The sequence below is a fragment of the Peromyscus leucopus genome, chromosome 12, assembly GCF_004664715.2.
Source record: "Peromyscus leucopus breed LL Stock chromosome 12, UCI_PerLeu_2.1, whole genome shotgun sequence".
Classification (NCBI taxonomy): Eukaryota; Metazoa; Chordata; class Mammalia; order Rodentia; family Cricetidae; genus Peromyscus; species Peromyscus leucopus.
The window spans coordinates 50,804,115-50,817,273 of NC_051073.1; the positions used below are offsets into that span (position 1 = coordinate 50,804,115).

The following is a 13,159-nucleotide window of genomic DNA, read 5'->3' on the forward strand; positions in this document are numbered from 1 at the left end:
GCTGTATCTTTGTTTGGTTTAGGAATCAGGGTAATTGTAGCCTCATAGAAGGAGTTTGGTAATGTTCCTTCTGTTTCTATTGTGTGGAACAATTTAGAGAGTATTGGTATTAACTCTTCTTTGAAGATCTGGTAGAATTCTGTGCTGAAACAATCTGGTCCTGAGCTTTTTTTTTTTTTTTTTTTTTTTTTTTGGTTGGGAGACTTTTAATGACTGTTTCTATTTCCTTAGGGGTTATTGGACTATTTAAATAGTTTATCTGGTCTTGATTTAACTTAGGTATGGGGTACCTATCCAGAAAATTGTTCATTTCTGTAGATGTAACCAACAGTCTTATTAGATAAGAAACACAGAACCAATGTAAAAGAGAAAGCCGAGAGCGAGGTCAGAGCTCAGAGCTAAAATCTTACCCTTCCTCCTGTGGTGTCCCAGCTTCCCGAAAGAGAGCTATATCCTGTCTGTCCGTATTTTTATAGTATTTTGATCTGCCTTCTCATTGGTTGTAAACCCAAACACGTGACTGCCTCGTCACTGTCTGTATGTATGGCCCTCCAGGTCTTAAAGGCATATGTCTCCAATGCTGACTGTATTCCTGAATACACAGAGATCTATGGGATTAAAGGCGTGTGCCACCACCGCCACACTCTTGCTATGGCTCTAATAGCTCTGACCCCTGGGTAACTTTATTTATTAACATACAATCAAAGTCACATTTCAGTACAATTAGAATACCACCACACATTTCTTTTAGGTTTTCCAGTTTTGTGGAGTAGAGGTTTTTGAAGTATGGCCTGATGATTCTCTGGATTTCCTCAATGTCTGTTGTTATATCCCCTTTTCATTTCTGATTTTGTTAATTTGGATGCTCTCTCTCTGTTTTGGTTAGTTTGGATAAAGGCTTATCTATCTTGTTGATTTTCTCAAAGAACCAACTCTTTGTTTCACTAATTTTTTGTATTGTTCTCTTTGTTTCTATTTTATTGATTTCACCTCTCACTTTGATAATTTCCTGGCGTCTATTCTTCCTGGGAGACTTTGCTTCTTCTTGTTCTAGAGTTTCAGGTGTGCTGTTAAGTCACTAGTGTGAGATTTCTCCAACTTCTTTATGTGGGCATTTAGTACTATGAATTTCCGTCTTAGCACTGCTTTCCTAGTGTCCCATAAGTTTGGGTATGTGGTGTCTTCATTTTCCTTGATCTCTAGGAAGTCTTTAATTTCTTTCTTTATTTCTTCCTTAACCCATTGGTGATTCAGTTGAGCATTATTCAGTTTCCATGAGAGTGTAGGTTTTCTGTAGTTTTTGTTGTTGTTGAAATCTAGCTTTAAACCATGGTGGTCTGGTAGAACACAGGAGGTTATTCCAATTGTTTTATATCTGTTGAGATTTGCTGAGTATTTTGGCCAAGTATGTGGTCAATTTTAGAGAAGGTTCCATGGGGCACTGAGAAGAATGTATATTCTTTCTTGTTAGGATGGAATGTTCTGTAGATATCAATTAAGTCCATTTGAGTCATGACATCAATTAAGTCCTTTATTTGTCTGTTAAGTTTCGATTTGGGCGATCTGTACAGTGGTGAAAGTGGGGTGTTGAAGTCTCCCACTGTTAATGTGTGGGGTTTTATATGTGGTTTAAGCTTTAGTAATGTTTCTTTTACATATGTGGGTGCCCTTGTGTTTGTGTTTGGGGCATAAATATTCAGAATTAAAACTTCATCTTGGTGGATCTTTCCTGTGATGAGTATGTAATGCCCATTTTGATCTCTTTTGATTGATTTTAGTTTAAAGTCTATTTTGTTGGATATCAGGATGACTACAACCGCTTGTTTCTTAAGATTGTTTGATTGGAAAGCCTTTTCCCAGCCTTTTATTCTTAGGTAGTGTCAATCTTTGAATTTGAGGTGTGTTTCTTGTATGTAGTAGAAAGATGGGTCCTGCTTTTGTATCCATTCTGTAAGCCTATGTCTTTTTATAGGTGAATTAAGTCCATTGATATTAAAGGATATTAATGACCAGTGATTGTTTATTCCAGTTATTTTTTGGTGGTAGTATGTGTGTACTTCTCTTCTTTGGGGTTTACTGCTGTGGCTTTATCTATTGCCTGTGTTTTCGAGGGTGTATCTGACTTCCTTAGGTTGTAATTTTCCTTCTAGTGCTTTCTGTAGGGCTGGGTTTGTGGATAAGTATTGTTTATAATCTGGCTTTGTCTTGGAATGTCTTATTCACTCTATGTCTATGATCATTGAAAGTTTTGCTTGGTATATTAGTCTAGGCTGGCATCCATTGTCTCTTAGTGTCTGCATTACATCTGTCCAGGTCCTTCTGGCTTTCAAAGTCTCTATTGAGAAATTGGGTGTTATTCTGATGGGTTTGCCTTTATAAGTCACATGGCCTTTTTCCTCTGCTACTCCTAATATTCTTTCTTTTTTTCTTTTCTTTTTTTTTTTTTTTTTTTTTTTTTGGTTTTTGAGACAGGGTTTCTCTGTGTAGTTTTATGCCTTTCCTGGAACTCCCTTTGTAAACCAGGCTGGCCTCAATCTCACAGAGATTCGCCTGGCTCTGCCTCCTGAGTGCTGAGATTAAAGGCGTGTACCACCACCGCCTGGCCTAATATTCTTTCTTTATTCTGTACGTTTAGTTGTTTAATTATTATGTAGCGAGGGGACTTTTTTGGGAGGTCTAGTATGTTTGGTGTTCTATAGGCTTCTTGTATCTTCATAGGCATTTTCTTCTTTAAGTTGGGAAAGTTTTCTTGTATGATCTTGTTGAATATATTTTGTGTGCCTTTGAACTGGTATTCTTCTCCTTCTTATATCCCTATTATTCATAGGTTTGGTCTTTTCATGGTGTCCCAAATTTCTTGGACATTTTGGGTCATGACTTTGTTGGCTTTAGTGTTTTCTTTGCCTGATGAATCTATTTCTTCTACCGTACCTTCAACGCCAGAGATCCTCTCTTCCATCTCTTGCATTCTGTTGGTTATACTTGCATCTGAAGTTCCGGATCGTTTACTCAGGTTTTCTATTTCCAGCAATCCCTCTGTTTGTGTCTTCTTCATTTTTTCTATTTCCCTTTTCAGGTCTTGGACTGTTTTCTTCTTCTGTTTCATTGCTTTTTCATGATTTTCTTTCAGTGCTTTATTATTTTCTTCCAGGACTTTATTGTTTTCTTCTAATTTATTTGTCCCTTCCTCTAGTTTTTTATAGCATTCTTCCCATTTTTTGTTTGTCTTTTCCTGTATATTAGCCTCTACCTTCTTCATGATGTGATTCATAAGGCTGTTTTCATCTGCTTCTTCCAATTTTTGATGTTCAGGTCTAGATGTTGGAGGAGGGCTAGGTTCTGGTGATTCTGTATTGCTCTTCATTTTGTTGTGTGTACTTCTACCTTGATGTCTGCCCATCTCCTTGTGGTTTGTTCTTGGTATTATCAGTGCACTTGGTCCAGACAGAGCTGACAAATTCAGGAAGTCTCTCTCTCTCTCTTGTCCAGATGGGAGCTCTCTTGTCCAGATGGGAAGTCCAGGGCAGGATAGGAGCTCTTGTCCAGACAGGAAGTCCAGGGCAGGATGGGAGCTCCTGTCCAGATAGGAAGTCTGGGGCAGGATGGGCGCTGGGGGCTGGTCTCTAAGTCTCAGGAAGTGGCTGAGTTGATTGATGATGGCATGGGGGCAGGGCTTGGAGATTGAAAGGTCTGCAGGGGGTCTTGGAGATGGGGAGCCTTCCCAGTAGGGGTGGGGGTAGAAGTAATCCTGCCTGGTGGCCAGAACCTGGGGCCAAGTTGAGCAGGTCTTCCCTGGAGTGGCTGGTGCCCAGGGATGGGATCTAGGCGGAGCCCAGGCATCTACCTCTTGTCCAGAAGGGAAGTCTGGGGCAGGATCTCAAATTTCTTAATATCAGAGAAGTTAATTCTACTAGTAGTTTACTATTCACCCATGATTGAGACACTTTCTTACGCTTAAAGCATACAGAATCAATGTGATCATTAATTTAACAGATTTCTGCTTTACAGTTCCCATGATGGATTCAATTTCTTTAGAGACTGTGGGAGTTTGAATAAAAGTGCCCACCACAGGCTCTTATAGCCAAATTGTAGTCATCGGAGATTGGCACTGCTTGAGAGGGATTTGGAAGTCTGGCTTGTTGGAGTAGATGTGGCCTTGTTCAGGGAATTGTGTCACTGGGGGTGGAGCTCAGCATTTCAAAAGCCCAACCCAGTCCCAGCGTTTCTCTCCTTCTGCTGCCTGTCAGTCTGTGGGACTCTCAGGTACTTCTCTAGCTCTATGTCTGCCCGCATGCCACCGTGCACACCACCATGCTCTTGTTTTGTTGGCAATGGACTAAACCTCTGCAAAGGTAAGCAAGGCCAAATTAAGGCTTTCTTTTATAAGAGTTTCCATGATCATGGTGTCTCTTCACAGCAATAGAACACTAAGGCAGAAGTTGGTATCAGAGAGAGTGGTGTATTGCTGGGACGGGCCTGATCATGCTGCATATTGGTGAAATACAAATTTGGGGACTTTGGATTAAGAAAGCAGTTGAAGTTGTTTAGCTGGGCTTAATGGACCATCCTAGCAGGAGGATTTTCAAATGACAGTGTTGAGGACAATTTAAAGTATGAGGGTCTAGCCCAAGAAGCTTCAGTGGGGAAGAATATTAGTTAGTGTCCTAGAGACTGTAGTTGTGATACTTAGGCAAAGAATGTGGCTGCCAACTTGTGGAAGGAAATAAAGAAATGCTTAAGTAGTTAAGGAAACCATTGGCAACAAAAGGCTGGTGCAAATATATTTGAGTGAGGGGGCCAAGTTCCAGGCCCAGCAAGCAGCAAAATTTGGCAGCTTTGGTCACATGGTTCTGGCTTCAGAGTCAAAGATACAAAAAAGGGGTTATGAAATATCCCTCTGCAACAATGAAAAGCTGGTGAGGCAAGGAAAGTATCTGGGGTGCCTTCTGCATGGCAACCAAGAATGGACATTTTCTGAAGCTGTGAAAGTAAAACCTGTATTTTGCTAGATACCTAAAGATGTTGGAGATACCAGTATTTTGGGATAATTGCCAAGAGAACTGCAGACTGGATGTCAAACCAGCCTGGCAGAGAAATGTGTTACAGTCAACAAAGCTAAAAGTAGTTGGAGGTCTCTAGAGTACTTTGACATTAGACATGGATTGTAGAGTTTGATCATATGGTTTTATGATTTGCTTTGGTCAAGTATTTCCTCACAATTTTCAGTTTTGATGGTCATCTTTCTTGTTCTTCATCATAAAAGTTAGGCATAGGTTTATCATTTAGTTTAGAATTTCTGGAAACTTCTGTTCTGAACTTTGATTCTCCTGTCTGTTTCCTTCAGTTATACTAGTTACTGAATCCTAAGTCTGACCTAGTAGTTATTATACTGTGAATGCTTTAAACCCGACAGAGATGAAGGATAATGACAATAGATACGACACACCTCTTTCTGGAGGCTGGATATTGTTTGATTCCTTCAATTGGAAATATTATAGGAAACCTATAAACTTAGGCATAAAATTCTAATTTCCTATTAATGTTCCTTTCCTTCATTCTAAATGACAGCATTTGTAAGACTTGTCCATACACTAGAGTAAGGAGTGGTGTGTGTTAAGTTACCTCCAACAGTACAGATTGAAGATAGTATCTTACTGGGATGATTTCAGGGAGGTCCCAAGGGGTACTCAGAAGTACCCATTTCAGAAGATCCAGCCATGTGTTACTTAGTTTGACATTTTTGAATTGTAGTTGAATTCTCAACAATTTCTTCCATCATCATGTTTAATTATACTCAGCCTGCCTCTCACTCTATATCTCTCTGCAAAACTCAGAGGGAATCAAAGGAAATAGGAGTTTTCTTCTTGGTGTCCTCCTAATGATTTGCTAAAAGAGAAGAAAATCGCACATTTCTCCTTTAATTATCACAAGTCCTCACTTCTGGTCTGTAAACATTAGTGATACCTCTCTTTTCTGTGGTGCTTACAACTGAAATGAAGTGGAAAAGGCAGAATCCCAGGTGATAGAGACTAGCCAGCGATGCCATGAATTCTCTCACAGTGCTGAGTGCTACCCAGTCATTGCCCACCTTGCACCTGTGCACCTACCCAGGTTTCTTCACCTAACCCTTCTCCCATTGTTGAGACCACAGCTAGTGCAGGTTACTCATCTCTGGGAATGCACCACTGAGAAATTCACCCTCAGTTTATCCTGCTGTCTGGAGAGGTGAAGGAGTATTTTGATTTGCATCATAATTTCACATGACAGCAGTAACAGATCATGCTGATAGCAAATAGGACTTTCTTTTCTCCCAAGAAGAGCATCTGAAGGCCAGGATTCTGATAAGAATTTGAAACAATAAACAAAGCCACATTCAGAGACTTATCTGTAAATGGAGGTAGAGTTTCTGTTTGGACTGCCCACTCCCAAATAAACACACAGAAACTTATATTAATTATAATGCTTGGCCAATGGCTCAGGCTTATTACGAACTAGCTCTTACATTTAAATTAATCCATTTCTAATAATCTATTTATTCCCACATGGTCCATGCCTTACCGGGTTCTTTGGGTCTCTGTTTCTTGGGTGGCTGGCTTTTGTTTCCTGACTCTGCCCCTCTTCCTCTGAGTCCTCAGTTTGACTGTTCTGCCTAACCTCATCTTGCCTTGCCACAGGCAAAAACAGCTTTATTATCAACCAATCAGAGTAATACATATTCACAACATACAGAAGGACCATCATACAGCATTTCCTACCTTTGAGACCTCAGCTAGTGCAGGTATCTCATCTCTGGGAATGACACACAGAGAAATTCATCCTCAGTTTATCCATCTGTCTGGAGAGGTGAAGGGACATTTTGATTTGCATCATAATTTCAACAAGATAACGATAACAGACTATGCTGATAGCAAGTAGGACTCTCCTTTCTCCCAAGAAGAGTACCCAAAGACCAAGAATCTAATAAGAGTTTAAAACAATGAAGAATAGCCACATCCAGAGGCTTATCTCTTCCCAAAGTATGACTGTTTTACTTCAAAGTTTTAAGTTTCAGAGTACAGGCTGCATGTGTGTGTGTGTGTGTGTGTGTGTGTGTGTGTGTGTGTGTGTATACACTGTGTGTGTGCGTGCATGCATGCATGTGTGTGCATGTGTACTTTTCTGGTTATACATTTGGAGATTGAAATTAAATTAATATGTGCTTATAATTAACATTGAAATACATATGTAAACAAATCACCCACATGAATCTCATCCAGTGGCTTTCCTATGCTTTATTTATACCGATGAGCTCATTCTCTTACCAGGATGCTACATGCTGCTTTCTCCCTATTACCGCATCATCAGCATCAAGTAGACCTGTACACAACATTCACAGAGACTGCATCACATGAGCACAGACTCCATGATCAGGCTGCCTGGACCCAGAGGTCTGGCAAACTTCCCTTTGTAGTGTCATAGCCTCCTTTCTCTAACTGATTGATTGATTTTCAAACCCCTTTAATTTCCTAGCTGTGTAACTCCCCTCTGCATTTATTATTTCCTAAATTTCCCTGGGGAGCTATAATGATGCAGGGTGGTCTCCTCAGAGATCACCTAGATGTCTCAGGTGGTTTAATATGTACCTATTCAGCAATCACTGCAACTATCCCAGTTCAAGGACAACAATTGCTCAGTTTTCAGTCTCAAAGCCAAGTTCTGATTTTGATAAGTTTTTCGTGACAAAGATGCCTACAATCAGTAATATATCTGTAGTCAGCACATTTTGTTGACTACTTACCAGGTGCAACCACAGGGCACATAGATAAAATGATGCTACAAAGTTCTCCCTATAAAACCTATGGTGGGACACCTCACATAGCCTTGAGGCAGGAGGAAGGGCTTGGACCTGTCTCAACTGAATGTACCAGGCTCTGCTGTCTCCCCATGGGAGGCCTTACCTTGTTGTAGGAGGGAATGGGGTTTGGGCTGTAGGGGGGAAGCTGTAGGGGCAGGAGGAGGGAAGAAGGGGATCTGTGACTGATGTAAGATGAATTTAAAAATTTCTTAATAAAAAAAAAGATCTGGGCTTTGGGTCATTTTGGAAAGGGTTTATGAAAGCAGTTCTTAGCCTTGCTAATAATGTGAGCCCTTTACTAGAGATTCTTACGTTGTGGTGAGCCCCCCCCCCCGCACCAGAAAATTATTTTTTCCTACTTCATAACTGTTATTTTGCTATTTTAGTAATCATAATGTAAATATCTGATATTCAGATGTTGTTAGGTAACCCCAGTGAAAGGGTCACTCGATCCCCTAAGAGGACATGTCCCACATGTTGAGAACTGCTGGTCTATGAGATGAGGCTTCCCTATAAAATGGGTGAATCCAGGACAGTTCTGTCACTGGGTCTCTCAATAAATCTTATCTAGAGGAAAAGCCAACCTAAGCAAATGATACCATAGCGCATGAATCTCACAAGGATCTTGCCCTTGGGATTCTGCCCAAGTTCGTTCACTTCTTGTTTGTTTGTTTGTTGGAGACAGGGTCTCACTATTTAGCTCTAGCTGTTCTTGAACTCAGAAATCTCAGAAGCATTCCCAGGCTGTACAGCCTGACAGCTCCAAATAACAGGGATCATGGAATGGAATTATCTGCACAAGAAAACAATGTAAATCCATTTTCATAAGTCAAAGAAACCATGAAAGGATTTTTAAACTGATAAACTACTTATAAAGTTTTAATAAAATAAAAGTTAAGATTATCACTAATCATTTAGATGGAACTCACGAGGACTAAATGCCCATCTTATATTAGAGATAGAATTAGATTATTAAATAAAGTAGCCTCTTTATGCTTATAAAAATATTTTTGATATTGACAGATATTCATTATGTAGGTCTTATAAAGACAATTTCTTTTGAGTGGCCCATGTGTTTGGACCATATTTGCATCCCACAATCTCCACTTTGTCTTTCTTTTCCTGCTATCCTTTTGGCTTTTTACAATATTTACAGACTCCTGCTTTCATGTCATATACAGAGATGCATGTACATAGTTAACACATGCATAAAAATCTAGAATCCACAAATGAGAGAATACTTGACACTTCTCTTTCTGAGGCTGGCTTATTTTGATTATATGTTGAGGCCAGTTGCATCCATCTTTGAGAAAAGTTGTTCTTAATTTTTTAATTTTTAATGTCAGTCTTTATGAATAAAAAACATTCTATTTTGCATATGTTCTACATTTTCCTTATCCATTCATCTCTCAGTGGGTACCCAGACTAATTCTATAGGTTGGTTTTGTAATGATGATATAATGAACATGGATGTGCAAGTGTCTCTATGGGACATTTACTTAGAATCTTGTCTGTGGTGAATTCCACTGTGAATGTGCTAGATTATAGTCTACACTGTCTAAGGATACTGTATAATTGCCAGCATTTCTTATTATTGTCATTCCAACTGAGGTGAGATGCTAGGGATGTCTTTCTGTATGCTGTGAATGTTTTGCTCTGATTGATTGATTGATAAATAAAATGCTGATTGACCAGTACCCAGGCAGGAAGTATAGTATACCCGGAGTAAGGAGAGTGGAGAATGCTCGGAAGTGGAAGACTGAGTCAGAAGACTCTGCTAGCCGCCGCCATGAGAAGTAAGATATAAAGATACCGGTAAGCCACGAGCCATGTGGCAAGGTATAGATTTATAGAAATGGGTTAATTTAAGATATAAGAAGTAGATAGCAAGAAGCCTGCCATGGCCATACAGTTTATAAGTAATATAAGTCTCTGTGTGTTTACTTGGGTCTGAGTGGCTGCAGGAGCCAGGTGGACACAGAAAAACTCCAGCTACAGTGAGACGGAATCTCAATGTAGTATTAGTTTTCTCTTCTCTGATGACTAAGGATGTTGAGCAATTTTTTTCATGTGTTTAAGGGTATTTGTACTTCATCTTTTAAGACTTTTTATTAGTTCTTTTGAAGTTTTAAACAACATGTTTTGATCATATTCACCACATCCCAATCTCCTACCAGGTCCAGCCCTCTCCCCTTGTGCACTTTTTGTGTTCTGTTTTTGTTGTTTGTTGTCTCTGTTGTTTGGTTGTTTGCTAGGTTGGTTGATTTGGGGATTGGAAGACTTGGTTTGGTTGTTGGTTTTTGTGGTGGTGGTTTATGTGGTTGCTTTGTCTGTTATTTACTATGGAGGAGATTAGTGTGGATACATGTTTATGAAATGCAGGCTGACTACAGACACCAATTGATAACAGCCACCCCCATTGCATTCTTCAGAGAATAGCACCATATCCTCGTCCAATGTCTGGGTTCTAGTTCCTCATCAATAGTTTATCAGGGATGATAATAACTACTTCCATTTAAATAAAACAGAAATAAAGGGAGAAAGGTGGGGACATGGGACTTCCTCATTTTGGAGTCTGGTTGGAGCCTCTCCCTAGCTCAGAATGAAAAGTTTCAGCACAATTTACAACATTTGCTATGAAGGTTACTAGCATAAAGACATGTATAGATATTTTGTTAAAGTAGTAATGAACCAGGCTTAAAAGCCCGAACATATACGACTATGCATACAAGCTCATTCATTTTGGGGGAACACTTGCTGGGAATTACAGACAAGACTAACTTTTAAAAATCTTTCCTTCCAGGATGTGTCTGAACACAAAATTCCCACAGTAGCAGAGGTGCTGGATGTTGCCCTGATGGTAATAGAATGAGTTATGGCAATAAGTGGATTAAGGGAACTGTTCCCTTAGATTCTGCCTCAACAGAAATAAATGGGTCTGAGACTGTGGATCACATGTGTCCCAGCCACATGAAACAATATTTGTCATCTCTATGATGGCAGATGTTGTAGACTTTTCTTTTAATCTTTTAAACTGTTTACAGTAATGATATCAACCTTCCCACCTCCCTGGTTCCATTACAGATATCAACCCTATATCCGCATTAATAAGTAACCCATAAAATATATAACTTCAAAATTCAACCAAATCCTGTACCCACACTTAGGTATGTTTTGCTTTCTACAATTTTTAAGAAACCTAGACCCATGTTCTGAGTAATATCTTTTCCTAATCCTCATGCTTAAAATACATATGAAAATATCTTATTTAAGCTCTAACTATGCTTTATAGCGATTTGTTTAAAAATTCTTTTTTTTTTTTTTTTTTTTTTTTTTTTTTTTGCACTAAAGAGAGTGGTTTGGCCGAGTTAATCTCTATCATGGATTAGGAGACTCCTCAATTTCCTGTGAGTGACAAGATGGAGTTGTGCCTCCTCCCTGTGCTCCTTGACACTAAGTTTTAAGACAGAACATCTCAGGGAACACAGTAAGCATTAGAAGATCAGTAATGAGTGTACCTTAAGAAAGGGAAAAAAAAGCTTCATTCAAATAGATTGTTTGGAGCTAATAATAGATGGACATGGATTTCTGAAGAAGACATTTTGGGGAAGCTGGTATGTAACTGTTTACAGGGAATGCAACCAACAAGTAACTGGCCTGGAATTTAAGTAACAAAAATGATAACCAAAACACCCAAAAGGAATATTTTCCTTCTTTATAAAATAGTTCTGAGGAGTTGATAAAAGGACAATGGTTTGAGTGAGTTTCATGTCAATTTAGTTTGTGTGTGTGTGTGTGTGTGTGTGTGTGTGTGTGCACCTGAGTGCACCTGAGTGTACTTGCCCATTGAGGACAGAAGACAGAGCTGGAGTTACAAACAGTTGTGAAACATTTGACATGGGCATTGAATTTGGATCCTCTGCAAAAGTACTCTCTCTCTCTCTCTCTCTCTCTCTCTCTCTCTCTCTCTCTCTCTCTCTCTCTCTCCCTCTCCCTCTCCCTCTCCCTCTCCCTCTTTCTCTTTCTCTTTCTCTCTCTCTGTGTTCTGTTACTGAGACGAAACACTATGACCAAGGCAACTCTTATAAAAGAAAGTATTTAATAAGGGCTTGCTTATAGTTTCATAAGTTGAGTTCTTTATCATCATGGTGGGAATCATGGTGGCACATAGGCAAAAATGATGGTAGGGAAGTAACTGAGACCTACATCCTGATCTTATGACAGAAAGAAACACTCTGGGCTTAGCATGAGCTTGAAACCCCAATGCCCACACAAAATGACACACTTTCTCCATTAAGGCCATGCCTCCTAATCTTTGCAAATAGTGCCATTTCCTGGTAACCAAGCATTCAAATCTATGAGTCAATAGGGGCCATTTTATTCAAACTGCCTGAGTGTCTTAACCCCTGAGCTAGTTCCCCAGTTCCAAATTAATTGGTTTGTAATTCAAGGCTATTTAATGACTTCACACGAAATCATATATTTCTACTTCATTTCTTTGGATATCTACTTCAGTTCTTTGGGTATGGGGCATAGGGGTAGCAGAATAATGTATAGTTACTCACTGGAATTTAATGAGTCTTTTAGCTCACTCTAACTCTTCTGTGGTGTTGCTGTTGCTTGTGTGCATATATAATAGGACACATACTTTAGTGAAACTTATGAAGACTCTCAATAGGACAGCTACTGGAATTTTCTTGCAATATAGCCCATGTATAAAGTATGTGATAGCTACAAAGAACAGGATAATAAGGAGAAAAATGTCTCTATACCCTCAGAGACAAGCAATAGAGACAGCCTAGGGACTGCAAGGCACCTCCCTTGGGAAAAAAAATACTTTCTGCCCTTTCAAGTATTAGACAACACTCAAAACCTTCCTAAGCACAGTCTGTGCTCAGGCACATCCTGGTAGAAGGGGAAACTTGATCTCTATGTATGTGTACCTGTATATAATGTATATGTATAAGATGTATGTCTATATCTACCTATATTATCGATATCTATGTTATCTGTTTCTATATCTATATCATCTATATTCATATCTATTTCTATACCTATATCTACCTGTAGCTGGTAAGATAGATGTTGTGAATAAGCCAACAAATGTCAATCTGTCCTTGAAGTAAATTCTTAAGAATCAAACCATTTTCCATCTCATGATGAGGCACTGTGCACTTAAATTAACAGTCCTTATGCTCATCAAGATAAGGATCCACTTCATCACTGCCCCTCAGCTCCTCACTCCATCCTGGAGTCCCGAAAAAGAGCTCATGGTTCTTGGACCACATGTGCTCTTGACCTGCTCTCTTTCTGTTGGTGTGCTCT

The 13,159-nt window shown here is 39.4% G+C and overlaps 1 protein-coding gene across 1 annotated transcript in view; it reads left to right on the forward strand.

The window, feature by feature from the left end:
• Nucleotides 1–9,575: 9,575 nt before the first annotated feature.
• Nucleotides 9,576–13,159, forward strand: part of LOC114695007 (nectin-3-like) — a 44,670-nt gene continuing 41,086 nt past the window's right edge. The window contains exon 1 of the mRNA XM_037209985.1: nucleotides 9,576–9,630. Within this exon, the coding sequence (XP_037065880.1) occupies nucleotides 9,576–9,630 (55 nt within the window). The remainder of the gene's footprint in view (nucleotides 9,631–13,159) is intronic.